This window comes from Podarcis bocagei (assembly GCF_964188305.1).
Source record: "Podarcis bocagei genome assembly, chromosome: 2".
NCBI lineage: Eukaryota > Metazoa > Chordata > Lepidosauria > Squamata > Lacertidae > Podarcis > Podarcis bocagei.
This window is the reverse complement of record NC_138126.1, coordinates 3,215,101-3,240,755: the sequence shown is the minus strand read 5'-3', so window position 1 is coordinate 3,240,755 and position 25,655 is coordinate 3,215,101. Positions and strand designations below refer to the sequence as shown.

General features: G+C 50.9%; 2 protein-coding genes and 1 pseudogene across 4 annotated transcripts in view; 1 reads left to right on the top strand and 2 right to left on the bottom strand.

Annotated features, from left to right (window-relative positions):
• Window positions 1-2,847: 2,847 nt before the first annotated feature.
• On the bottom strand, window positions 2,848-14,647 carry LOC308581033 (H-2 class II histocompatibility antigen, E-S beta chain-like; annotated as a pseudogene). Its single transcript, XR_014013388.1, has 6 exons — window positions 14,385-14,647; window positions 10,434-10,703; window positions 5,868-6,149; window positions 5,616-5,726; window positions 4,378-4,401; window positions 2,848-3,845 (listed from the first exon to the last, which is right to left on the bottom strand). The product of XR_014013388.1 is annotated as an H-2 class II histocompatibility antigen, E-S beta chain-like (transcript).
• Window positions 2,848-25,655, bottom strand: part of LOC308580988 (H-2 class II histocompatibility antigen, E-S beta chain-like) — an 83,189-nt gene continuing 60,381 nt past the window's right edge. For both annotated transcript variants that reach the window (XM_081183379.1, XM_081183378.1), the window contains one exon: window positions 2,848-3,752. The gene's annotated coding sequence lies outside the window, so the exon portion shown is untranslated. The remainder of the gene's footprint in view (window positions 3,753-25,655) is intronic.
• LOC308581094 (HLA class II histocompatibility antigen, DR alpha chain-like) lies at window positions 15,412-19,316 on the top strand. The gene is made up of 5 exons (XM_081183565.1): window positions 15,412-15,588; window positions 16,854-17,111; window positions 17,444-17,728; window positions 18,072-18,213; window positions 18,366-19,316. The coding sequence occupies exons 1-5, from the start codon at window positions 15,492-15,494 to the stop codon at window positions 18,367-18,369; spliced, it is 786 nt and encodes a 261-aa protein (XP_081039691.1). The 5' UTR covers window positions 15,412-15,491; the 3' UTR covers window positions 18,370-19,316.

Sequence of the window (25,655 nt, the reverse complement as noted above, 5' to 3'; positions counted from 1 at the left end):
TGGGAGTCCACCCGAGCACCATGGTCACGCCTGCATGTGGGTTTCGCTGGCCCCTTTCAGGGGAAAACATTCTTCATAGTGGTGGACTCCTACACCAAATGGCTGGAAGTCGCACTGGTACCGTCCACTTCTACATCCGCAGCCATCCGGGTACTACGCAGGCTGTTTGCAACCCACGGGCTCCCTGACACTCTTGTCTCAGACAACGGGACTGCATTTACGTCAGGAGAATTCCAAACCTTCACAGCGCAGAACGCCATCCGCCACATCCGTTCGGCGCCGTTCCACCCTGCCACCAATGGCCAAGCAGAACGCATGGTGCGGACCACCAAGGACACCCTTCGCTGCATGACGCAAGGGGACTGGGAGTACTGCCTTGCCACATTCCTCCTAGCACAGCACAGCACCCCCAGCTCAACGACTGGCCGGAGCCCCGCTGAACTACTAATGGGTCGGCGCCTTGCAATCAGATTGGACCACCTTCACCCCGATAGAGCTCAGGAGGGGGTAGTGGTGGGGGAAGGCAGGAACCCCCGGACCTTCGAGGCCCAGGACCCAGTGTACGCAAAGAATTTTGGGGCAGGCCCAGCATGGGTACCCGCCACAGTCACCAGGGTCACTGGCCCCGTGTCGTACGAGGTGCTAACAGATGGGGGGCAATGCTGGCGCCGCCACTGCGACCAGATACGGCGACGATTCCCGGGAGAAACCCAGGAGGAGGACAGGTCAGAGGAGTCCCAAGGGAACAGCGGGGCAGTGAGGCCCATAGACCAGGAGGGGCCAGCAGGAGAGGCAGAATCAGTAAATACAGAGAGGACCCGCGAGGCCGAAAGGACACCAGAACCAGAACCACGACTGAGCGAGCCGGTTGTGCCAAACCAAACAACCCCATCACAGCCAGCATCCTTGGAACACGAGCCAGAACCTGAACCCCGGACCAGGGAACACCACAGGCCGCAACGCACACGTAGGCCGCTGGCGTACCTCGAGGACTATGAATGCGACCTCCCGGGCAGGACTGGAACTTAGAGGGGAGGGGTGTTATGTACTGAGTTGAATAGGATCCAAAATGCAGCAGTCTGTTTGGTCCTAGAACAATAGGATTCAGAATGCAGCAGTCTGATTGGTCCTAGAACAATGCAGCAGTATGATTGGTTGGCAGGAACCACCCAATCCTGCTCCAGATAGAAGTGAATCCACAACCTGATTGGCTTACAGTAGAATTCCGGAATTAGCCAATCATGTGCAGCCCATTGTGTAAATAATGTATATAAAGCAGATACTGTGAGGGGACTTTCATTCATTCCTCCTCACCACTATGAGCTGAATAAAGAGCATGAAATCACTTTGCGACTCTGAGTATATTTCAAAATCCCTTCTCGTCTGCAGATTTTGTAGCGTTTCCTCCCTGTCTTAGTATGAGCTTGATGGCACTGCTTCCTCCTCTGCCATTACATTGTGAACCGCCATGAAATCTACAGTTGAAGTATAGAAATTTAATAAATAAATGAATACATGTAAATATGGGCCCCTGGGAGTGTTTTCCCCTCCTTTCTCTCCTTTGGAACTCCCTGCCTAATAAAACCAAGAGGCGCCTTCTTCATTGTTCCCTTTTTGGCACCTGAGGAAAACATTCTTGCTCAGACAAGTTGACCCAGATGTTGAGGAAGCTGAGGTGATTTTAATGTGTGTGTTGTTGTTGTTTTTTTTGTGTGTGTGTTTGTGCTTTAAAGCACGGTTGCAATTTTTCTCTTGGTTTATCTTTTAGTAAAGCAATTTGAGGTGTGTTTCCCCCCCCCACAATGAACTGATGTATAAATTTTATGAAGTGAAATAAACAAACTCCCCTGAGTGTTTCCCCCTCACCAGCCTCCTGTGATTCTTGGCAGGCTGAGCCCCCCCCCTAACAAAAAGTGGTTTAAAAATGGTGTCTGGTCTGCTGCTCTGCTGGCTGACGCTGCCTCCCAGTCTCATCAAGGGTGCAAAGGGGGCTAAAGGAGGTTGTGCCAATCCCTCAGGAGGACTGTGGTGGATAAAGTCAGGACCCACCATGGGGGGCACAGGGTCTCCTTCCTCCTTGCTTCCCAGCCCCCAAATGCCGGGGTTTGGGGCCAAGGAGTGGGGCTGGGGGGTTTGTGGAGGTGCCATCACTGCAGGGGGGTCGTGAGGTGTGGCAGGTGGGGGTTTCATCTGGACATCCATCGTGTTTCCCTCCGAGTCCTGAGGGGATACTAGAAATTCCCTCAGACCTTGGTCAGCCTTGAGATTTCCTGTCAGTTTCCCCCAGAAACAACAAACAGGGCAGAGGAGTCTCTTAGGGAATACTGGAGAGTTTCTGTGTAGAAAAGGGCGGGCATTTTTTCTCCTCAGAACAGGCTGGGAAATTTGCAAGGAACCTGGGCAGAAAAAAGGGAGTCTCCCTCCTCCTGAGGTGTTTCCCGCTCTTTTCTCCTGAGGGAGCCCAAACATGAGGAGAAAATGGCTTCCCTGTGGAGACTGGCATCCTTCCCTCCTCAGGGCCTGAAGGGTCAAGGAAGGGATGCCCAAGGGGGGGCAACGGACTCCATGTTCCCTCCTCCAAGGGGCCCAATGTCAGATAAATGGAGGAACAGAAAATTCCCTCAGGAGTTTTAGTCACGGGAGGATTCAAAAGATGTTTTTTTCCTCCCCCTGAAAAGTTCACGTTTGTGGAAACACTGAAAAAGGCATTTGGCTCTCCTGAAAAGCTAGTCTGAAATCAAATTCATAATGGAATCACCTCAGGAGACCATGCGGTGTGTGGAGGGTTTTCTCATGGAAAAATGGCTCCCAAATCAGTTCCCCTTTGATGGCTGACCACAGACTGGATTTAAACAGACTTTTCTTGCTTTTATTAGGATGTTTGTGTGGTAAACCACCTTGGGGTGTTGAATGGTTACATCAAAAGGCCTTAAACAAGTCAATAACCCAAAGGTGGGGAATGTTGGAAGTATGACTGAAGGTCACCTTCTTTCAGGTGTGGAAGTTGTGTGGAAATGGACAGATCAACCCTTTTTCTTACACCCAGGATTGTCAAGTGTGGCGCTCCTTGAATGTTGAAATCTAAAAGAAATAAAATAGTTCAAGGACCACAGAGGGAAGCTGAAGAAAAACTTCATTGATGTAACTCAGAGGAAATACTCTCAAGGCTGTGAAATCTGCCTTGAAGTGGGTCAAGGTGAGGATCCCAGTCAAAGGGCTGATCCTTAAGATCACAAAAGAGCAGGATATTTACAGAGAAATTAACAAACTACTCCCCCTGAGGAGATAAAGCCAGAAGGGTGAGGGTGGGGAGCAGGGATTCTCTCCGAAAACGGGACTCATCCTCCATGTCACAGGGCTGTGGAGAGAAATATATCTGGCCATTCAACATTTTATGGAATGGTAGAGAAGGGACCCCAAGGGTCATCTAGCCCAACCTCCTGCAATGAGGAATCTCAAGGATCAGGGTCCCCATCAGGGCTTGAAGGACCAGTCCTGGCAGTCTGACCAGATTCATGGTTGTTTTCAGGGACAGCTCAGGCTCCTCCAGGGAGATTCAAGGCACAAATTCTCTAGCAGAGAGGTGCAAAGACGGAATCAGGTTGCCATAACTTGCAATCAACAAGCGGAAAGGGAAAGAGAAAAAGAAACTTTCCCCAAATGACAAGCAAGCAACAGAGGTGGGTGAGGGGTGGACACTGTCCTTCTTGATCTGTGACTCCTTCCATCCACCTTCCAAGGAGGTTTCCACCCTCTGAGCATGGACAGAGGGCAACTGGCAGGAAGAGCAGAGCTTCTCCACATATCAGGATCCTGATGGAGCAGCGAAGTCTATCTGATGAGTCCTGCAGGCAGAGGAGAGAGAGACAAGCCCATCACTGTGGGGTGAGGAACGGGGAGAAAGGGATTGAAGAATCCCTGGCAAGATTGGGGGGGGGGACACTCCATAGAGCGGCCATCAGAGATTGTGAACTACAATTCCCATCACCACCAGTTATGGGCCTGGCAGGGGGGGCTCTGAGGAGGGAAGGAGACAGAGGGAGGGAGACTTGGCTGGCTTTGGCAATGGAGAAGAGGAGCTTCAGAAGAGACCAAGGAGATCTGTCTAGATCAGAAATGGGGAACCACGGACCCTGAACCAACTGTGGCCAAATGCCAGCCAAATGTGGCCAAATGACTGTCTCCCAGGTGGGACATTCCCCTGGAGACCCACTTCCTGGACCTGATATTGGAGTGTGTGCATCAGGGGATGGATTGATCCCTAGAAAGCCCCTCCTCTCTGTTCTAAGAGCAAGCCATGGCGGGGGCACAGCAAGCAGCCAGTAGAAGGGGGCTGGGGGAGGAGGAGGAAGATGGAAGAGCAGAGAGGAAAGTTACCTCCAGGCTGAGGAACAGCTTGCCCTGGGAGAGAGAGAAAAGAAAAGAAAGATTCAGTCAGCACCAGATATCCCCTGAAATAGCTTCTCTAGGAACAACCTTCCTCCCCTCCCCCAAGATCAAGATGACACACTCCAGGCACAGCTAGGAACTCCCCCCCTCATTCTGTCCTAAGGGGTATGAGGGGGTGAAAGAAGAGTCTTTGTAGGAAATAAATATTTCCTTCCCAGTACAGAAAGGACCCAGGAGAACATCTTGCCAACTAATCTCTTCCCCATTACCCAATACCCCCAGCCACACAAACCCTCCCATATTCCCTTATCTGCCTCCTTTGGGGCTCTGCCTTGCCTAGTTGTTGATTTATTTCAGAGACACAAACAGTGAAAAGACCCAAGGGAGATGAATTCCGCCTCCTGACTGTCAGTGTCTCAAAGGCCCTTCACTCTGCAGGGAGAGAGAGCCTTTGACTTACTGCTGGGACCAGGAAGTCAGACTCTTAAGAGATCCTGCAGGTAATTCTAGCCCTGGAGCCGTTTATGTGATAAAATGATACTCTATTCATAAAATAAAATTTCCTATTTGCTAGATAAGCAAGGGTTAAGGCACACAGAATCTCCTGTAAAAATCCTAGACCGCATTCTGTCAGGTCATATCCTCTTGTTTCCACAGGGCAGGAAGAGAGCAATAGGAACATACTCTTTAATACTTACTTCCTCTCCAAAGCTCAACTCTCTACCATCTTAGCTAAGACTACCAATTTTTATTTTAATGCAACTTAGCAGTATTAGTTGGCATACTATTTTATGCTGTGTATGTTGCCTGCAATCAAATGTAAATAAACATTTATTTCTGTAGATGTATGGTTCATTCTCTGCAATGTGGGATGAAGAGGGGGAGGTCATCCAATCCCAAATTTAATTCCTAATTACTAGTGCTGGGACTAGGAAGCTGCAAAACATCTGTGTCCTTACTCTGCTCAAAGGCTTCAGAGCCAGAGATGCTTTTGAATTTCTCCCTCATATGTTGGATAGGAGGATTAGGTCTTAATCTACAGGTTTAAACCTCAGACCTTCTCCATAAGAGCTGAGGCTCCATTTGAGGCACCCAGAGGGACCTCCTAGGAGTGGAGAAGGAACAGAACCCTCTCCAGAGCCTCTGCCTAAGAAGAGGAGGGGAGCCTGGAGCCCAATCCAGCCCCACACCCAACCCTCCCTCTCCCCCTGGCACCCCACCCTCACCTTTCTTGTTCTTCAGGTAAAGGGCGAGTCCAGTGGCCCCAAAGACCAGCCCCAGCACAATCCCCACAATCCCCGTCCACATCTTGCTCCTGGCAGAGTCCGACTGTGGCTCTGAAGAAAGAAAAAGCCGCGAGTGAGGAAAGGCAGGCCTGGGATCAGCCCCCTGAGGGGGGGAGCAACCCATCTAGTCCCCCAGGAATGCCCCCCACTTCCTTGGGCAGTACATGGGTCAGGGTTGGCAAGGCGTCCTACCCCATTTCACCATGACGGGGCCTTCGAAGCTGGCGTGCTCCACCTGGCAGGTGTAGACATCTCCACGCTCTGGATTTGTCTCCAGCATCACCCCAATATTGAAGGTCCAGTCCCCATTCTCAATAAGGTTTGTGGTCCACACTTTGGGTTCCTCCTTCCCGTTCCTGAACCACTTGATCTCGATCCCCGCAGGGAAGAAGCGGTTCACGGTGCAAGTCAGCTGAGTGTTGTGTGGTGAAGATTCAACGTTGTCTGTGGGGGTGATCTTCACCTTGGGCTGGACTGTGGGGGGGAGGCAAGAGAGATGTGGAAGGAAGGTCAGAGATTTAGGCAGGGAGGGACCTGGAGGCTTCAAGGGAGGGAGAGGGGAAGGAGGGATCATCTCCCACCATCCCAGTGGACAGTCCAGTTAACGGGAGTAGCCAGGGTCTCAGCCCTGCGTGAAGCCTCTAGAGTTGTGCCACTGAGACTCCAGCATCTGCTGAGGACCAGAGTGATGCTAATTTGAAAGGGGAAGCAGGAAAACCTGGAAAACGATCCTTTCCCCCCTTTCCCTCCCAAGCTGTTTTGGAACTGTGTGTGAAAGAGAAATCCTGGAGAAGGTTGTTCTCCAAGAAAAGTTGAAAAGGGAAAGTTTTCTTTCTTTCTTTCTTTCTTTCTTTCTTTCTTTCTTTCTTTCTTTCTTTCTTTCTTTCTTTCTCTCTCTCTCTCTCGCTTCCCTCAACATAAATTAAATTAAAAGTGGTGCTTATGTGTTCTCTCTCTCTCTTTGTGTGTTTGAATCTAGAAGACAACATACATGTTTACACCATGTGAACACATAAAGAGGGCACAGCTGCCTACAATCAGCTACAAAAGTTATGACGCTGGAAGATGAGCCCCTCAGGTCGGAAGGTGTCCAACATGCTACTGAGGAAGAGCGGAGGACAAGTACAAGTAGATTCAGAGCTGATGAAGCGGCTGGGCCAAAGCCAAAAAGTTGCTCAGTTGCGGAAATGCCTGGAAGCCAAAGGAAAGTCCAATGTTATAAAGAAAAATATTGCATAGAAACCTGGAATGTAAGAACCATGAACCTTGGTAAGCTGGATGTGGTCAAAAATGAGATGGCAAGAATAAATATTGACATCCTGGGCATCAGTGAACTAAAATGGACAGGAATGGGAGAATTCAGTTCGGATGACCATCATATCTACTAATGTGGGCAAGAATCCCATAAAAGAAATGGAGTGGCCCTCATAGTCAGTAAAAGAGTGGCGAAAGCTGTACTGGGATGCAATCTCAAAAATGATAGAATGATCTCAATACGAATCTAATGCAGAACTTTTATCATCACAGTAATCCAAGTTTACGCACCAACTACTGGTGCTGAAGAAACTGAAATTGACCAGTTCTATGAAGACTTACAAAACTTTATAGAAGTGACACCAAAGAAGGATGTTCTTCTCATTATAGGGGATTGGAATGCTAAAGTAGGGAGTCAAGAGATAAAAGGAACAATTGGCAAGTTTAGCCTTGGAGTTCAAAACGAAGCAGGGCAAAGGCTAATAGAGTTCTGTCTGGAAAACACTCTTTTCCAACAGCACAAGAGACACATGGACATCACTGGATGGGCAGCATCGAAATCAGATTGATTATATTCTCTGCAGCCAAAGATGGAGAAGCTCTATACAGTCAGCAAAAGCAAGACCTGGAGCTGACTGTGGCTCAGATCATCAGCTTCTGATAGCAATATTCAAGCTTAAACTGAAGAAAATAGGAAAAACCACTTTGCCAGTAAGATACCGTCTAAATCAAATCCCTTATGAATACACAGTGGAAGTGAGGAACAGGTTTAAGGATTTAGATTTGGTGGACAGAGTGCCTGAAAAACTATGGATGGAGGCTCGTAACATTATACAGGAGGCAGCAACTCAAACCATCCCAATGAAAAGGAAATGCAAGAAAGCAAAGTGGCTGTCCAACGAGGCCTTACAAATAGCGGGGGACAGAAGGCAAGCAAAATGTGAGGGAAATAGTGAAAGATACGGGAAATTGAATGCAGATTTCCAAAGAATAGCAAGGAGAGACAAGAAGACCTTCTTAAACGAGCAATGCAAAGAAATAGAGGAAAACAATAGAATGGGAAAAACCAGAGATCTGTTCAAGAAAATTGGAGATATGAAAAGAACATTTCGTACAAAGATTACCATAATAAAAGACAAAAGTGGTAAGGACCTAACAGAAGCAGAAAACATCAAGAAGAGGTGGCAAGTATACACAGAGGAACTATACCAGAAAGAAACGGATGTCTTGTACACGCCAGGTAGTGTGGTTGCTGACCTTGAGTCAGACATCCTGGAGAGTGAAGTCAAATGGGCCTTAGAAAGCACTGCAAATAACAAGGCCAGTGGAAGTGATGATATTCCAGCTGAACTATTTAAAATTTTAAATGATGATGCTGTCAAGGTGCTATACTCAATATGCCAGTAAATTTGGAAAACTCAGCAGTGGCCAGAGGATTAGAGAAGATCAGTCTACATCCCAATCCCAAAGAAGGGCAGTGCCAAAGAATGCTCCAACTGCCGCACAATTGCACTCATTTCACACGCTAGCAAGGTTATGCTTAAAATTCTACAAGGCAGGCTTAAGCAGTATGTGGATCGAGAACTCCCAGAAGTGCAAGCTGGATTTAGAAGAGGCAGAGGAACCAGAGACCAAATTGCAAACATGTGCTGGATTATGGAGAAAGCTAGAGAGTTCCAGAAAAACATCTACTTCTGCTTCATTGACTATGCAAAAGCCTTTGACTGTGTTGACCACAGCAAACTATGGCAAGTTCTTAAAGAAATGGGAGTGCCTGATCATCTCATCTGTCTCCTGAGAAATCTCTACATGGGACAAGAAGCTACAGTTAGAACTGGATATGGAACAACTAATTGATTCAAAATTGGGAAAGGAGTACAGCAAGGCTGTATATCGTCTCCCTGCTTATTTAACTTATATGCAGAATTCATCATGTGAAAGGCTGGGCTGGATGAATCCCAAGCCAGAATTAAGATTTCCAGAAGAAATATCAACAGCCTCAGATATGCAGATGATACAACCTTGATGGCAGAAAGTGAGGAGAAATTAAAGAAACGTTTAATGAGGGTGAAAGAGGAGAGTGCAAAATATGGTCTGAAGCTCAACATCAAAAAAACGAAGATCATGGCCACTGGTTCCATCACCTCCTGGCAAATAGAAATGGAGGCAGTGAGAGATTTTACTTTCTGGGGCTCCATGATCACTGCAGATGGTGACAGCAGTCACAAAATTTAAAGACGCCTGCTTCTTGGGAGAAAAGCAATGACAAACCTAGACAGCATCTTAAAAAGCAGAGACATCACTTTGCCGACAAAGGTCCGTATAGTTAAAGCCATGGTTTTCCCAGTAGTGATGTATGGAAGTGAGAGCCGGACCATAAAGAAGGCTGATGGCTGAATAATTGATTATTTGAATTCTGGTGCTGGAGGAGACTTGAGAGTCCCATGGACTGCAAGAAGATCAAATCTCTCCATTCTTAAGGAAATCAGCCCTGAGTGCTCACTGAAAGGACAGATCATGAAGCTGAGACTCCAAGACTTTGGCCACCTCATGAGAAAAGAAGACTCCCTGGAAAAGACCCTGATGTTGGGAAAGATGGAGGGCACAAGGAGAAGGGGACAACAGAGGACGAGATGGTGGGACAGTGTTCTCGAAGCTACCAGCATGAGTTTGAGCAAACTGCGGGAGGCAGTGGAAGACATGAGTGCCTGGCATGCTCTGGTTCATGGGGTCACAAAGAGTCGGACATGACTAAACGACTAAACAACAACAAAACAACAAAAAACACGATGCTATTCAGAATTCACTGCACAGTATTCTTAACTTACAGTACAATGGTGTACTCAGTTATTCCCAAACTGGGCCTTGAAACTCTCTGGGCATCCCTGGGCAGCCCCTGCCCCTCAGCACAGGCTCCCTTACAGGGGTGTTGTGGGGATGGAATGAGGAGAGGGAGAACCATATATAGCACACCATCTCGAGCTCCTCTGGGGAAACGGTGGGAAGGCACAGGCAGTAGATGAAGTTTAGGGAAATTTTTAATGTTTGTTGTTCTATTGCGCTTTTCATTCTGTTGGGAGCCGCCCAAAGTGGCTGGGGAAACCCAACCAGTTGGGTGGGGTATAAATATTATTATGATTATGATTAATAATAATACTGCAATTTTGTTTTGCAAACTGCCCTGAGACCTATGGGTATAGAGTGGGATGCAAATGTAAATAATAATAAATAAACTAAGATAAACACCCTCCACATTTCAATACACAAAATAGTTAATGATGCTTCCAGCAACCACAGAAACTCCTCCTGCCCCTGCCTCTGGAGTGGGGCATCAGGAAAGGCCCCTCTTCCTCTCTGAAAAGCGGGAGGGTGGGGGGCGGGGAGGCGAAGCAGCGACAGGGGCTTCGAGGGGGGAAAGTCCTGGGTCCACCCCACGTCCCCCATTTTGGGTTCTTCTGGGGCGGCTGTTTTCTATGATCCCCCCCCCCCCGATTCCGGACTCACCGCGCCGGGCCTGGAAGAAAGGATCGACGATCTCGTAGCTGACCCGGCAGAAGGCATCCACGTTGGCCATCTCGCCCCGCAGGACGTCCTTGTCCTGGTTCCATGCCTTGACTGAGGGCTCCCCCAGTTCAGCCACAGCCACGAACTTCCCTCGGTCGCTGTCGAAGTAGGAGAGCTCCTGCCGGTCGAAGAAATACCTATCTAGGAAGCGGATCCGCTGCGTCCCGTTGAAGAAGTGGCACTCGGGCTTATTCTGGTACAGGAAATGCTCTGTAGGGGGAGAAAGAAATTGGGGGTATCACGGAGGATCAGCTGGAGGCAGGGTGCGAGAACTTCTGGGGGTGGGCGGCAGAGACATTCTCTCTGTCTCTCTCTGTGTCTCATGATCCCATGGGGAAGGGAGGCTGAGCAGGGAGAAGGGAGAAGGGAGAAGGGAAGGAAAGGAAAGGAAAGGAAAGGAAAGGAAAGGAAAGGAAAGGAAAGGAAAGGGAGAGAGCGGCTGTAAGCCCATGGGGGGTGGGGTGGAGGCCCCAGCCCCCATAGGCATAGCCAGGATTTATGGGGGGGGGTGGAGAACCGAGCTATCTGCTTTATTTACTTACTTTACAGGGGGCAGCTCCGCTGGCTACGCCCATGCTTAACTCCATTTAAAAAAACAACAACCGTAAACCCCCTTTCCCTATTTTCGTACCCCACGGCTGAAGGAGGAAATGTTGGGGGTGGGAGAGAGACCAGGAAAAGGGTGAGGGGCCGAGAGGGGTGGGAGACGCTTCTCTGCTCTGAAGGGGGCTTCACTGCAAACCCCTCCCCTTGACAAGACCCGCCCCCTCCTGCGGGAGACCCGGTTTCACTTTCGCTTTCCCTGCCAGAGCGCATGGAGCGACGCCTGTCTACACAGGAGCCCATTTCAGCACCCAGAGGACCCCAAGGGGGGGCGGGGTGACTGGGAGAGGGGACCTGCCAAAAGGAGGGGGGAATTCAGGATCCCCTGAGCAGGGAGGCATTTCCCCCCGTTTTGCTGCTGGTTTCATGGACGTAACCCAAGGGGGGCAGGGAGGGGCAGCTGCCCCCCAATATCAATAAACATCAATAAAAATACATAGCAAACTGAGGTTTTGTCCCTCCTAACAAAAGTCCTACCCCCCAAAAAAAAATCCTGTCTACGCCCATGCCTGGGGTTCTTACTTTTAATAATACAATAATAATAATTTGTTATTTATACCCCGCCTATCTGGCTTGGTTTCCCCAGCCACTCTGGGCGGCTTCCAATAAAAATTTAAAAAACCTAAAACATCAATCATTAAAAATTTCTCTAAACAGGGCTGCCTTCAGATGTCTTCTAAATGTCAGATAGTTGTTTATCTCTTTGACATCTGATGGAAGGGCGTTCCAGGGTGGGTGCCACTACCAAAAAGGCCCACCGCCAGAAGGCCCTCGGCGCTGAATCTCAGTGTCCAGGCTGAACGATGGGGGTGAAGATGCTCCTTCAGATATACTGGGCCGAGGCAGTTTAGGGCTTTAAAGGTCAACACCAACACTTTGAATTGTGCACGGAAACGTACTGGGAGCCAATGTAGGTCTTTCAAGACCGGTGTTATGTGGTCCCAGCGGCCGCTCCCAGTCACCAGACTGGCTGCTGCATTCTGGATTAGTTGTAGTTTCCGGGTCACCTTCAAAGGTAGCCCCATGTAGAGCGCATTGAAGTAGTCCAAGCGGGACATAACCAGAGCATGCACCACTCTGGCGAGTCAGTCTGTGGGCAGGTAGAGTCTCAGCCTGCATACCAAATGGAGCTGGTAGACAGCTGCCCTGGACACAGAATTAACCTGTGCCTCCATGGACAGCTGTGAGTCCAAAATGACTCCCAGGCTGCACACCTGGTCCTTCAGGGGCACAGTTGCCCGATTCAGGACCAGGGAGTCCCCCACATCTGCCCACCCCTGTCCCGCAAGAACTTTATTTCTGTCTTGTCTGGATTCAACCTCAATCCATTAGCCGCCATCTATCCTTCAGCCACCTCCAGGCACTCATGCAGGACCTTCACTGCGTTCACTGGTTCTGATTTGAAAGAGAGGTAGAGCTGGGTATCATCCGCATACTGATGAACACCCAGCCCAAACCTCCTGATGATCTCTCCCAGTGGCTGCATGTAGATGTTGAAAAGCATGGGGGAGAGGACAGAACCCTGAGGCACCCCACAAGTGAGAGCCCAGGGGTCTGAACACTCATCCCCCACCACCACTTTCTGGACACGGCCCAGGAGAAAGGAGCGGAACCACCGTAAAACAGTGCCCCCAGCTCCCAGCCCATCAAGACGGTCCAGAAGGATGCTATGGTCAATGTTATCAAACGCCGCTGAGAGATCCAGCAGAACTAGGAAACAGCTCTCACCTTTGTCCCTAGCCCACCGGAGATCATCGACCAGTGCGACCAAGGCAGTTTCAGTCCCATGATGAGGCCTGAATCCCGACTGGAAGGGATCCAAATGGTCCGCATCCTCCAGGCGTGATGGTCTGGTCTTAGCGTAACTCATTCTCCTATCCGTGATCACTGAGATCGGTTGTCCAAGCGCATCCCCCCCTGTGGAACATGCCCTAGCCATTTTGTTGGCTGGGACCCACTCCCCGGTAGCCCTGACCCCTCCCCTTAAGAACAAAATAAAACCTTAAAACAAAACAAAACCAAAAAAACTCCAGAAAACAGTAAAGCAATACAAACAAAAAATTGTAAAAATTCCAAATCCATCAAAATCAAACAAATTCCCAAGCCCAACCAAACATCCATCCCACCCCACCCACCCCACATACAAAAAAGTCAAAAGAGAAAGGAATTTTTAAAAACATTTAAAAAAGAACTCTGCGCCCCTCCGGGTCCTCCTGGGCAGCAGCAGGAGTGTCAGCAACCATCCTTGTGAGGCCTGTCAGGCCCTGCCCTGAGCCAGGTGGTGAGTGGCAGGAGCAGGGCCCTCAGGCACTCACACAGGTGAGTCCTCCTGGGCAAAGCAGTCCTTATGAGGCCTGTCAGGCCCCACCCTGGGCCAGGTGGTGAGTAGCAGGAGCAGGGCCCTCAGGCACTCACACAGTTGAGTCCTCCTGGGCTGCAAGCAGTTCTTATGAGGCTTCAGGCCCCGCCTTGGGCCAGGTGGTGGTGAGTGGCAGGAGCAGGGCCCTCAGGCACTCACACAGGGGAGTCCCTAGGGCTGCCTGCCATCATCTGTCCTGCAGGAAGACTATTTAATGTGTGAATATTGTGGTTTTATTAAAATTCAATTGAATGTTATTTGTAAGCCTCTGGGGTAGGATTTTAATCCTGAAAGGTGGGATATAATTAATTTCAATAATTAAATGCTTTCTCCTTCCCAATCCAAGAAGCCTGAGCTGCTCTTTTTCAGTGGGGGGAGTGTTGCCCGTTCCCTCCTGCCCCTTTGCCCCCCCCCCCGTCCTGGGAGAAGCAAAGATCCTCCGTGGGGAAGCAAGGATTATTCAACATCAACTTCCCTGAACTGAACCATGTTGTTCGGATGCCTAATTATCATCTTCCAAAGTAACTACTCTAGTCCTAACTTTAAAAAGTGTAATGCTGGTGGTCAAGAAAAGAGATTTAAAGACTCTTCCAAGAAAATGTAGTACTGTATAAAGACAACTGGGCTCCAATTGGAGAGCAGCCTTGACCAAAGGCGTCAGGGGCTTTGAAGACACTCAAACTCAGGACGAAAAGGAGAACGTGCTAAGAGGAAGGCACGCTTGGCAAACCCTCACCAGGATCAACTCCCACCCAGAAACCTCAGTCCCCACTGCGGAAGGACGTGTGGATCCAGAATTGGACTCCACAGTCACTTACGGACTGACTGCTAAGATCATGGAAGACCATCTAGGAGGGATCTTCAAAGGAGCCCCACCGCTAAGCGAAGTTTCCTCTTCCTTCTCCCCCCATTGCAGCATCTTTGCTCACCTGGAGGCGCCTCCACGCCCAGCCCCTCCGAAGCGGAGACCACCAGCGCCCCCATCCCCAGCAGGAGCCCCCCAAAGGCCAAAGGCGCAGCGCCGGAGCCCCCCATCCTTCTCTCTCCTTCGCCCCCCCGAAGACTTCCAAATGGGACTTTCTCCGCTCAGCCCCGGGGGAAACTCCTGCAAGCCCCGCCCACTCCGCCTCCCCGCCCCGCGAGCGTCCAATCCGCCTCCGAGCCCAGGCAGCGTCATCGGTCGCCAGGCAGAGAACTCCTGGAAAGAGCATTCTCAAGGGCTCTCTCTGCTCTCGCTCGACCTGCAAGTTCCTCTTTGCCTTCTCAGCGTCTTCTGATCTCTCCATTGTTGCTGCGTCGCGTGTGAATCAAGAACTTCCCCAGAAAACCTATGGGGGGGGATATAAAGCTTAACAAGAATCTGTCAGTTCCACCCAAAATTTTACTCTGGCAGCAAAAAGGGAAATTTCAGTCTCAAGCGAGATGCGCTTTTCTTCTGCTGCGTTTTAAGCCGCTAAACCTTCTTTCCTTCATGTATCCGGAAAGAGGAAGGAAGTTTCAAGGGGGGAATAACTGTCTGCTGAGGGAGGGGGCTCCCCCTCTTCGCCCCCCAGCCTGCATCCCCAGGAGACCTGGCAGCCCCCCAATAAGGAGACCCCTCCCCCCAATAAAAGCCCCCTCCAGCCCCCAGCTCCCCTTTGCAAGAAACATCCCTGGCGCTGGTGTCCGAGGAGCCCCATGAAGAAACACACAGGGGGGAGACAGAGAGGAGCCCCCGCAGCCCCTTCCCTGGTGAAGACCCCTCCCCTCTTGGGGAGATCAAGCTCCCCCTCCCATTAGCTCCCCCTTTCCTGCTTTTTTCGCTCCGTCTCCGGCTGAGGCTCCTGCCTGGGGAGGGTTTACCTGGAGACAGGCTGGTCATCGCCAGGGCGCTTTCTCATTGGCCGAGCTGGCAGGGACTTTCCTGCTCCGCCAAAGCCGCCCCCTGGCCGCCCCCGCCCCACATTCCCTTGGAGGGCGAGCATCCAGGAGGAAGGGGCAAGGGACACGGGCTTGAGTCGCCCCTCGCCCGCCTCGGCCCAGGAAGAGCTGCAGAGATGGAGCCCAGAGGAGGAAGAGGAGGAGGAAGAGCCCTTTGCTGCCTCTGGGCGACCCTCCTCCTCGCCCCGCCAAGGGGGGCCGGAGCCCTGAAAGGTCAGGGGGCGCAGGAGGGAGGGGGAGATGCCTGGGGAGGGGTCCCGGGAGGGGGGCCAGGGGGAAAGGGGGAGAAGGATTGCGCCCCTGGTGGTTGCTTGTTGGCAAAGGAGGGGGGGTCTCTTGGGCTACAGGGAGGAGAAGCCCCCTCCCCCTGACAGGTGCAGAAGCTGAACCCGGGAAGACGGAGGGATGGGGGGAGGAAGGGAATTGGACGTTCCCTCAGCCCCACGAAAGAGTGCTGGGAGGTGCGTGGAATGACGGGCAAGGAGGATTTGGTCCCTCAAATAAGGTGGTCTAGGTTTTGTTTTTAAAAAATGAAGGGGAAAACGGGGTGAAAACAGCACTCCCCCCCCCTACACACACCTAGCTTAAAAGATCGGAGTCTGTGCCTTTCCTGTTACAAGGAGGAAAGGGGAAATAAAACAAGAATTATTATTCCTCTCTCTGGGCTCGGCTGCCACAGAGACCTGCCTGGTCCGGAGGAAGGAAATTGGACGCCCCCAAAACACGAGGGAGGGGAGGGAGGATCTGACCCCTCAACTAAGCTGGTCCAGTGGTTAAAAAAAAAGAGGGGGGAGGACTGGGTGCAAACAGCCCCCCACCCCACCCCGCACACTGCCTTGCTTCAAAGTTCGGGATTTGTGCCTCTAGCCTTCCCTGTTGGGAGGAGGGAAAGGGAGATAAAAGAAGAATTGTTCCTTCTCCTTTATAGACTAGGCTGTCACAGAGACCTGCCTGGTTAAGAAGCCCCCAGTGGTCGCCCCCAAAAGGCATCAGCCCCCACATCCCTAATGCCCCTCCCCCAAGAGAGAGTGGTCTCTCTCCTCCCCAGCAAAACAAAAGGGGCCAGAAACTTCGGTGGACCCAAAAGAAATCTCTGAGCAGAACCCTTATAAACACGGAGGAAATCTTTGTATTCTTGGTTTCACTTTGGGGCAAAGAGCTCAGGGAAGAGTTACTTCCTTGCTATATTAACAACAACCCTGTGAGGAGTCATGGATTGGTCTCTCGAAGGATTCCTCCAACTTTCGATCTGCCAGAGTCATCCCACACACAAATGCCCCCCAGGATCACCTTTGGGGGCTGTTATGGCTGTGAAATGAGAGGATTTTAAAGTCTGTGTGTTTGGGAGCAGATGAAGCCCCCCCCCCGTCTTCTTAGAGAGCCTTCCCGGTGGTGGCCCCATTCCGAGCAATGCGGCAGGTTCTCCCTCCTCCTGCTGCGGGGTCCTAAAGCCTCCCTCTCTCTCTCCACCCCTGCAGTGGAGGACACCCTGGTGGAGTTGGACTTCTTCCAGGAGAGCTTCCCTTCGGAGAAGAAGTCCGGGGAGTTCCTGCTGGAGTTTGACCACGAGGAGATCCTGCACGTGGACTGGGAGAAGAAGCAGAACGTCTGGAGGCTGCCGGACTTCCAGCGCTTCACCAGCTTCGAGGTGCAGGGCGCCCTGGCCAACATCGCCGTCATGAAGAACAACATGGAGGTGCTCATGAAGCGAAGCAACCGCACCCGTGCCCTGAACGGTAGGACACGCAAGGGGGGCAGGGGAGAGAGCTTGGGGGCAGGCAGGGGGTGGTCTCTTGGCTTCTGACCCGGAAGACCCTTCAGGACCCGTTTCTGCCTCCCCAGAGGGAACTCTGCTGGAGTGAGCCAGTCCTTGGCTGACTGAGACAGGCTAAAAAGGATGGGAAACCTGGTGGGAGGGGCAGCATTGCACTCTGTACAAGCTCAGAGGCATTCCCAGACCTGAACACCCGGTGCAAAAATACCCACAGCACCTAATTGCTATGCTTTCCATTTCTAGACTGCTTCAAATGGGTTTTAATCCCATTTCTTTCTCCATCTCCTTCCTCAGTTGCTCCTACGGCCACTGTGTACCCAGAAAACGCCGTGGAACTGGGGGACCCCAACATCCTCATCTGCTTTGTGGACAGGTTCTCCCCCCCAGTGCTGAACGTCACCTGGCTGAAGAACAACGAGGTGGTCTCCAAGGGCGTGGAGGAGACAGACTTCTACCCCAGCGTGGACAACACTTTCCGCAAGTTCTCCTACCTGCCCTTCGTCCCTGAGCAGGGAGACATCTACGTCTGCCAGGTGGAGCACTGGGGCATCCCAGAGGGAAAGATGGAGAAGATCTGGGGTAAGCACCAGGCAGGATTGGGGCTTTTCTCTGGGACTTGAACTCAGAAACCCTGAGTTTTGGCTCATAAGAAGAAAGTTCTGATGATCAGAGTAAAATTACGCAAGTGAAGTACACTTGCAGTTTTGAATAATTTATTCTGCTCCTTCTAGCCATGGGAGACAAAAAGGTGCTCAGTTGCCTTTTGGGGGTTCCTTGAGTTAGTTTCTCTCAGTTTAACTTAAAAGTGTGTATTATGGGCTGTGGGGCGGGTGTGTCAGGACTCCTGGGTTCTTTCTTCCGCTGAACACACACAGAGAAACAGAGTCCCCCCTTAGTCCTGTCCCCTCTCTCTCCATCCCAGTTTCCAAGGCGCCCTCTCCCATCCCGGAGACGATGGAGAACGTGCTGTGTGCCCTGGGCTTGGCCTTTGGCATCCTGGGCATCATCGCTGGCACCATCCTTTTCTTCAAGGCCATGAGGATGAACGATCGCAGGGGCTTCATGTGAGTCGAACACGGTTCCCTTCATGGGCTCAGAGACAAATGCAAGGGAAGCCAAAATACACAGCAAAGGGGTGGGGTGGGCCTCATCCTGCCCAGAAGGTGCTCAGCCTCCATACTCCCAGCTCACCTGCTCCCTTCTCCTTTCTTTTCAGATAATGGAGGATTCCTTTCCTGACAGCCTCTTCCTTGAACCCTCTCAGCTCAGCTCCTTTGCCAAGAGTCTCTTCTGCTACAAATCAGCTGGAAGGAGTTGCTTCCTCCGTATGCAGCTTATTCTTAGAAGCTTTTCAGATAATATGTTTAACTTTCGAGAACAATTATGTTAGCCAAAGATGCTTAGGCAGACTTACATTACTTTTCTCCCTGTTATGTTTCCCTCTTAGCAAATAAATTGCTCTAGGAGTGTTTAATTAAATTGGTAAAGTATATGGTTTACTCACATTATAAGTCTTGCCATGGTGCAACATTTAGAGCTCCCTCTATGCAAGTTCTGAAACTCCCTGGTGCCTTTGCTTCTTGCATTTTATAGAATCATAGAATTGTAGAGTTGGAAGGTACCCTAAGGGTCATCTAGTCCAACCCCCTGCATTGCAGAAATCTCAGCTAAATCATCTCTGACAGAGGGGCTTGTGGTTTGGCTGCAGATCCTCCCACAAACTCCATGGTTGAGTCAGGATAATTTTGTGGGGGCTTCCTGCTTTGCCTCATCTTGCATCTTCATGGCTCAAGGAGACCCCCTGCCAACAGAGTGTCAGGCATACTAATTCATATCTCCACCCACTTACCAAAAACCATTCACCTCCCTCTCCAGTTTTTGGAGAGAGCTTTACTCAGTTCCGTGCATTGCACTGCAGGAATACACCCCTCAGGTGTTTCGTTAATCACAAAGAGGATTCATCCAGCTTGTTGGGGAAGCAATGTTGAAATAGACCCCAAACACCTTTCTTGTTCACATAAAGCAGGGATGTATCTGTCTGTGTGGAGGAAAAGATTCCTTCTTCATCCGCAAAACTTTCCCAATGGCTTCTGTGCAGCCCAATTGCTGTTTTTCATACATGTGCCCATATTTCCAAAAGCAATGAATAAATCTTACAGTTTGTTGATTTGTTTCTAGTGCTGTTTTCTTTGCCTATAAGCTCTGGATATATTTATTATTTCAAAGCAAAAAGGTGAACCGTTGAGGAAATGGGTAGCATTGCAACCAGAGTGGCTACACTGACTCCTCGTGTCTCTAGGCCCAGATTCTGGAAGATGATAAGAGATCAGGAGAGCCAGCGCTGGTGTCTCCCTGCCTTTGCCCTGGTCTGCCTGTCTGTCCCCTGCTGGGAACAGGATGCTGGGGCAGGACTCTTCTGGTCTTCAGGGCCTGCTGTAGGCTGGTGATGCCCCAAACCTAATGGGACCCGTGGATTCCCCCTCTGGGGGAAAAGATGAACAGAACAGCCCATCCCCCTGTCCTAAAATGCCTCACCAGATCCAAGCACCTGCTCTTCCTGAGACTGGAGTGATTGATCAGGGGGAGGGGTAGAAAATGTGCAGAGACCCTCCTCCAAATTCAGGGTGGATGAATGAAGGTCTTCTTCCAGGGGCAACAACACACTAGAGAGGGGTGTGTTTCAGGACATGCAAGATCAGGATGTGACCCAGTCAGCCTGGCCAAACCTCCATCATGAGTTGACTGTGTTGCCTGGAACGTGCCTTAAAAACCTCAGAGAAGGATTCACTCTTTTCTGGTAGCTCCCTGTCTTGCCCCGATTTTTGTGTGCCTCATTAAGATAAATTAATGCAAGGAGTTGTTGAGCTCTTTCTCCCCCCCCCCCCCTTGCAAGAGTCTCCAGAAGGTAAATGACACCACTGAGTGGGGTTTGGGAGAGGCGTCCTTCCTGGTGCCAAACCTTGAGAAGGAACATCTCAGAGGCCAACAGACAAGGCCAAGCTTGCTGTGCAATTTCGTACCTTCTTCTGGATCTCAGGTGGTGGGATCCAAATTTGGGGGGAGCCAATTAATGCAGAGAGACAGAAGGCAGAGTTTGGCAGAGGGGCAGGGCAGGAGTGCTGATCCCCAAAAGTCAGAAGTTGGAGAAGGGCTGATCCAGAGGGAAAGGGAGAGGGAGAAAGTGTGGTGCGGGTGGCCTGATTTTTGCAGGCCGTCTTCCTCCTCCTTCCTCCCTCTTGCCTTTCAAAGGCTCCTTCTCCCCTTCAGCAGCCCAGGACACAGTCAGAGACCAGCAAGTGCTGCACTCTAAGGGGTTTGGCAAGAGCAACGCGTTTCCTGCCCAGCAACTGATGACCAGGCAGCGTCTTGACTTGTGATTGGCTCTGATCAAGCCTCCCCTTGAGGAAAGTCCCCAGCAGGACAACGCCAAAGCCACCCCCCCCCCACCCAGCAGCAGCAGCAACAGCAACAGCAACAGCAACTCTGCTTTTGCCCTCCCCCAACCCTGTTTTGTGCTTCAACACAGAAGTGGAGATTGTGACATTCGGGTTCCCTCAAAACAGGAACTTTTTAAACAAGTCATTGGTTTGAGCAGCTCTTACTTTAAGAATTACCGGGGGGGGGGGGAGTTAGAAGGCTGTCTTCTCCCATGTAAAATGTGAAATTCAACACTCTAATCCAATACTCTTATTTCTATTTTTTTGCTTAAATGCAGAACTGCAAATGGCTGACTCTTCATGTTAATCACCGTATTTTTCGCTCCATAAGACGCACCTTTTCCCTCCTAAAAAGTAAAGGGAAATGTGTGTGCGTCTTATGGAGCAAATGCAGGGGGGAGGCAGGCAGGAAAAGCCCCCAAGAGCCGCACACAAGCTCCGCGCGGCTCTTGCGGTCTTTTCCCCAGGAGGGAGAAGGGACTGACTCCTTAAAGGGTGCGCAGCTCCTGTGGGCTTTTGCGGGAGGTGGGGGTATAGCCATAGCTGCGTGCAGCCCCTCCAGCCGGGAGAGGCTGCGCGCGGCTATGGCAGAAGGCAAGACAGCGAGCGCATGGATCCCGCTCGCTGTCTTGGTTTCTTTGCTCTTTGGGGCGGGGGGGAATAAGATTATTTTTCTTGATTTACCCCTCTAAAAACTAGGTGCGCCTTATGGCCTAGTGCGCCTTATGGAGTGAAAAATACAGTACCAACAACATTTGCAAGCTGTGAGCTTGTGACAGCCTCTGCATTTTGCATTTTGCTTCAAAGACGAAGGAGGGAATTTTATCCCAGCACTCAGCCCCCCCCCCCACCTATAGTGGGAACTCTCTGCATCTTGTTTTTCTGAAGGAAAAAAATGCTTTAAAAAAGGACCAATCAAATACGTTGTAAGAATGGGCACAGCCGTGGGGTGAGGGTTGGACATGTGATAGGAGTTTAAGTGCAAGTAGATAAATAGGGACCGCTCTATAGCGGGAAGGTAAACGGCGTTTCCGTGTGCTGCGCTGGTGCTGGCTCGCCAGAGCAGCTTCGACACGCTGGCCACGTGACCCGGAAGTGTCTGCGGACAGCGCTGGCTCCCGGCCTCTAGAGTGAGATGAGCGCACAACTGGCCCGTACCTTTAACTTTACCTTTATAGACCCCCCCCCCAAAAAGCAGCAGCAGCAACAGCAGCAACTCTGCTTTACCCCTTCCCCAACCCTGATTTGTGCTTCAAGGCAGAAGTGGAGATTGTGACATTCGGGTTCCCTTGAAACAGGAACTTTTTTAACAAGTAATTAGTTTCTTGGAGCAGCTCTGGCTTTAAGACTCGCCTCAAAGAATTACCGGGGGGGGCGGAGCGGAGTTAAGAGGCTTTCTTCTCCCTACTGTCAATAATCATCCCATGCAAAATGTGAAATCCGAAACTCTGATTTCTATTTTTGCGCTTAAATGCAAAACTGCAAATGGCAGACTCTTCATGTTAATTATCGTATTTTTCGCTACATAAGACGCACTTTTCCCCTCCTAAAAAGTAAGGGGAAATGTATGTGCGTCTTATGGAGCGAATGCAGGGGGGAGGCAGGCAGGAAAAGCCCCCAAGAGCCGCACACAAGCTCCGCGCGGCTTTAGCGGGCTTTTCCCCAGGAGGAAGAAGGGACTGAATCCTTAAAGGGTGCGTGGCTCCTGTGGGCTTTTGCGGGAGGTGGGGGTATTGCCATAGCCACGTGTAACCCCTCGCTGTCTTGGCTTCTTTGCTCTTTGGGGCTGGGAGGGGGACCGGGTTTCACCAGGCAGCCGCAGAAGCTCTGGGAGAAGCAGACAGGCTGCATGCATATTTTTTTTCTTGATTTCCCCCTCTAAAAACTAGGTGCGCCTTATGGTCCTGTGCGCCTTATGGAGCGAAAAATACAGTACCAACGACGTTTGCAAGCTGTGAGCTTCTGACAGCCTCTGCATTTTGCATTTTGCTTCAAAGAGGAAGGAGGCAATTTTATCCCAGCACTCAGCCCCCCCCCCCCCGCCACCTATAGTGGGAATTCTCGGCATCCGGTTTTTCTTAAGGAAAAAATGCTTCAAAAAAGGACCAATCAAATAGGGTGCAAACATGGGCACAGCCATGGGGGGGAGGATTGGACAGCTGCCCCCAATCAATAAAAAACAATTAAAATACAAAGCAAACTGAGGTTCTGCCCCCTAACAAAAGGCCTGCCCCCCCCAATAAATCATGGCTACGCCCACGGTTGCAGGTTATCTGTACATGAGCTTCCAATCCCATAACTGGATTTGCACATTGGCCCAGTTCCTGGTGGAGGCACAAAAGAGCAGCAACACCTGAGGGCAAAGGCTCAGTTTAAGAGTGGAGGAGTCACTTCCACAGAGAGGGGCCTTGGCTGGAGAGAGAGAGAGAGAGAGAGAGAGAGAGAGAGAGAGAGAGAGAGAGAGAGAGAGAGGAGGAAACTCTGGGTCAAAATCTCTTTGGAATACAAGATGTTCAGGGATGGGCTGCCAGGGGACAAACTGGGTGTGAGAAATGTGGGTTTTGTGGACCCCCAGAGGCACTGAGGCTGTAAACTTCAGATCTATATTCCACAACGGCTCCCATGGGAGAAAGGGAGAAAGGACTGCTCCTCTGTAGCTGCAGCTTCATGTTTTTACTGCCCTCTCCCCAATGTGAAGGAGAAGCAGAATAACCTCCCTGCAAGAAGGGGACCAAGAGGAGGGGGGCAAAGGGGGTCCCTGAACAGGAGGGGCAGGATCCAGGCAGACTGCTCCCTGGTGACAGAAGCAGGACTTCTGGGCTCACAGCACGTGTCTCCCTCCCCCACCTCTCTCTCTCTCTCTCTCTCTCTCTCTCTCTCTCTCTCTCTCTCTCTTTGAAAATAATATTTATTAAAGTTTTAAAAGTTACAAAAAGAAAAAAGAAAAACACCACATTAAACAAAAACAAAACAGCACGTCACAATAAGAAAAAAGAAAAAAGGAAGAAGGAACAGAAAAAAGCAGAAAAATAGAAACAAGTAAAAAACACATCAAACCTTCCCATAACTTATCTTTCATTTGCTTGTTTCCTTGACCTCCTCACACCTCCCTTTTTTGTATTCTAGTTCGGTTACCTATTTCAGCAAATCCTTTCCATCTTTTCCAATTTTTGTCCTGTAATTTATCTTAATATAATATAACTTAACTTTCCCTCCTTTCACCAATAATAGTCTGTTTTTTCCTAAACCTTTATAACATTTCTGCTAAAACCACATAGCTTCATTCCAACATCCTTCTAACATTTATTAATTTTACAATGTTTCTGTAGTCTTTAAATTTCTTCCCATCTTCCTCCACCAACTCTTCTCCCTGGTCTCGGATTCTGCCAGTCATTTCCGCCAGTTCCATGTAGTCCATCACCTTCATCTGCCATTCTTCCCGGGTGGTCCCTCCCCCACCTGTCCCTCCTTCTGCCCCCTTGTTTCTGGCAGCAGAGGAGCTGCTGCAGAAAGGCGCTGGGGGGAGTTTCGCTTCCCCCCACAGGGAGGCCTGGAGCTCAGCTCAGCATTCAGGGAAATGAAAGAGGGAAGCTGGCCATGATCCAGGAGACGGAGGTCATCAGGGAGCGCAGCAAAACCTCCTCACAGAGAAGTAGCTTCCAGCCCCCCCCCCACAGCACAGCCCCCCCCCTTCAGCCAGGCAGCAAAGGCTTAAGAGGAATTGCAGTTTTAGGGAAGGACCCCCTTGGGAATGGCTGAGCTGAATGGAATGGGGCTCAGCAAGCCCCATAGCACCCTCTGCTAGAGGAATCGGGCTCCTTGGATCAAGGTGGGGGGGGGAGATTTCCTTGGAGAGCAGCCCCCTCCCTCTTGCATCAGGAGAGCAAAGTGGGTCCTCTCTTCCTAAGGCAGGAAGGAGGAGGAAGAGGGGAGAAGGGGCAGAGACCCCTCCAAGTCCTCAAGGCTATGGGGCACAACCCACAGGAGAGGGTGGGGGGTGTTTCAGGTCAGCCAAGGCCAGGATGTGGCCCAGTCAGGCTGGCCAGACCTCCTTCGTGAGTTGGCTGTGGGGCAGAGACAGGTCTCTTCAACCTCTCCAGACCCCAGACCCCCTTTCAACCCAAACATGCATTTCTCCATCTTTATATCTGCGAGGTGTCAGAGCTCCTGTTTCAGCCCACATGGGATCAGGCTGCGACCCACCAGTGGAAGACCAGGGGCACAGAACATGTCCCCCCAGGGAAGGAATCACTGCTTTCGGGGGTCTTGATCTGCTCTTTCCCCTCCTCTCCCCATTCTGTGCCTTGTAGAAATGCCTCCTTCCAGAAATGAATGCCAGTCGAAAGAGTCATCCAGCTCTTCCTCCCCCTGGCAAGAGGCTCCAGGAGGGACATGACCCCCCAGAGAGGGGTTTGGGAGAGGCGTCCCTTCTGGGGCCAAGGCTTGTGCAGGGACATCACAGGGACGGACAGACAAGGCCCAGCCTGCGGTGCAATATTATACCTTGCAGTCGTCACGGTTTCTTTAGAAGGGGAAATGGGATCTTTTTTGCAGATCCTCTTTCAGCAAAAGAGCAAACATTCTCCTGGGTCTCAAGGCAGAAGCAAAGGAGAACCTTCAGCAGAGTATCATGTGGGGAGGGGGGCCAGGGGAGCTGCCAGGGCAAGGCTGTGGGGCAGGAGGCCGGGACCCCACTCAGCAGAAAGAGCCGCAGGTCCTGTGAATGTGAAAGGGCCCATTTGCCTTGAAATGGGACAATTTGAAGAAGGAGAGTCTGCCAAGGGCACGTGGTCCCAAGAGCCTAAGATCATCAAAGGGCCTCTCCCAAATTTCATCCCTGGTATCTGGGACGAGGCCTCCTCCTGGAAGGACCAAGCAGGGGGCTCTGAAGCCCTTTTCCTCCTCAGAGACTCATGGAATTGTAGAGTTTGAGGGACCTCAGGGGTCATCTAGTCCAGGGGTCTGCAAGCCGCAGCTCCGGAGGCGCATGTGGGTCTTTTACACCTTTGCCGCGGCTCCGGGGCGGATACCAGTGAGAGGAGGAGGCGCATTGTGTGGCCCGACACTCC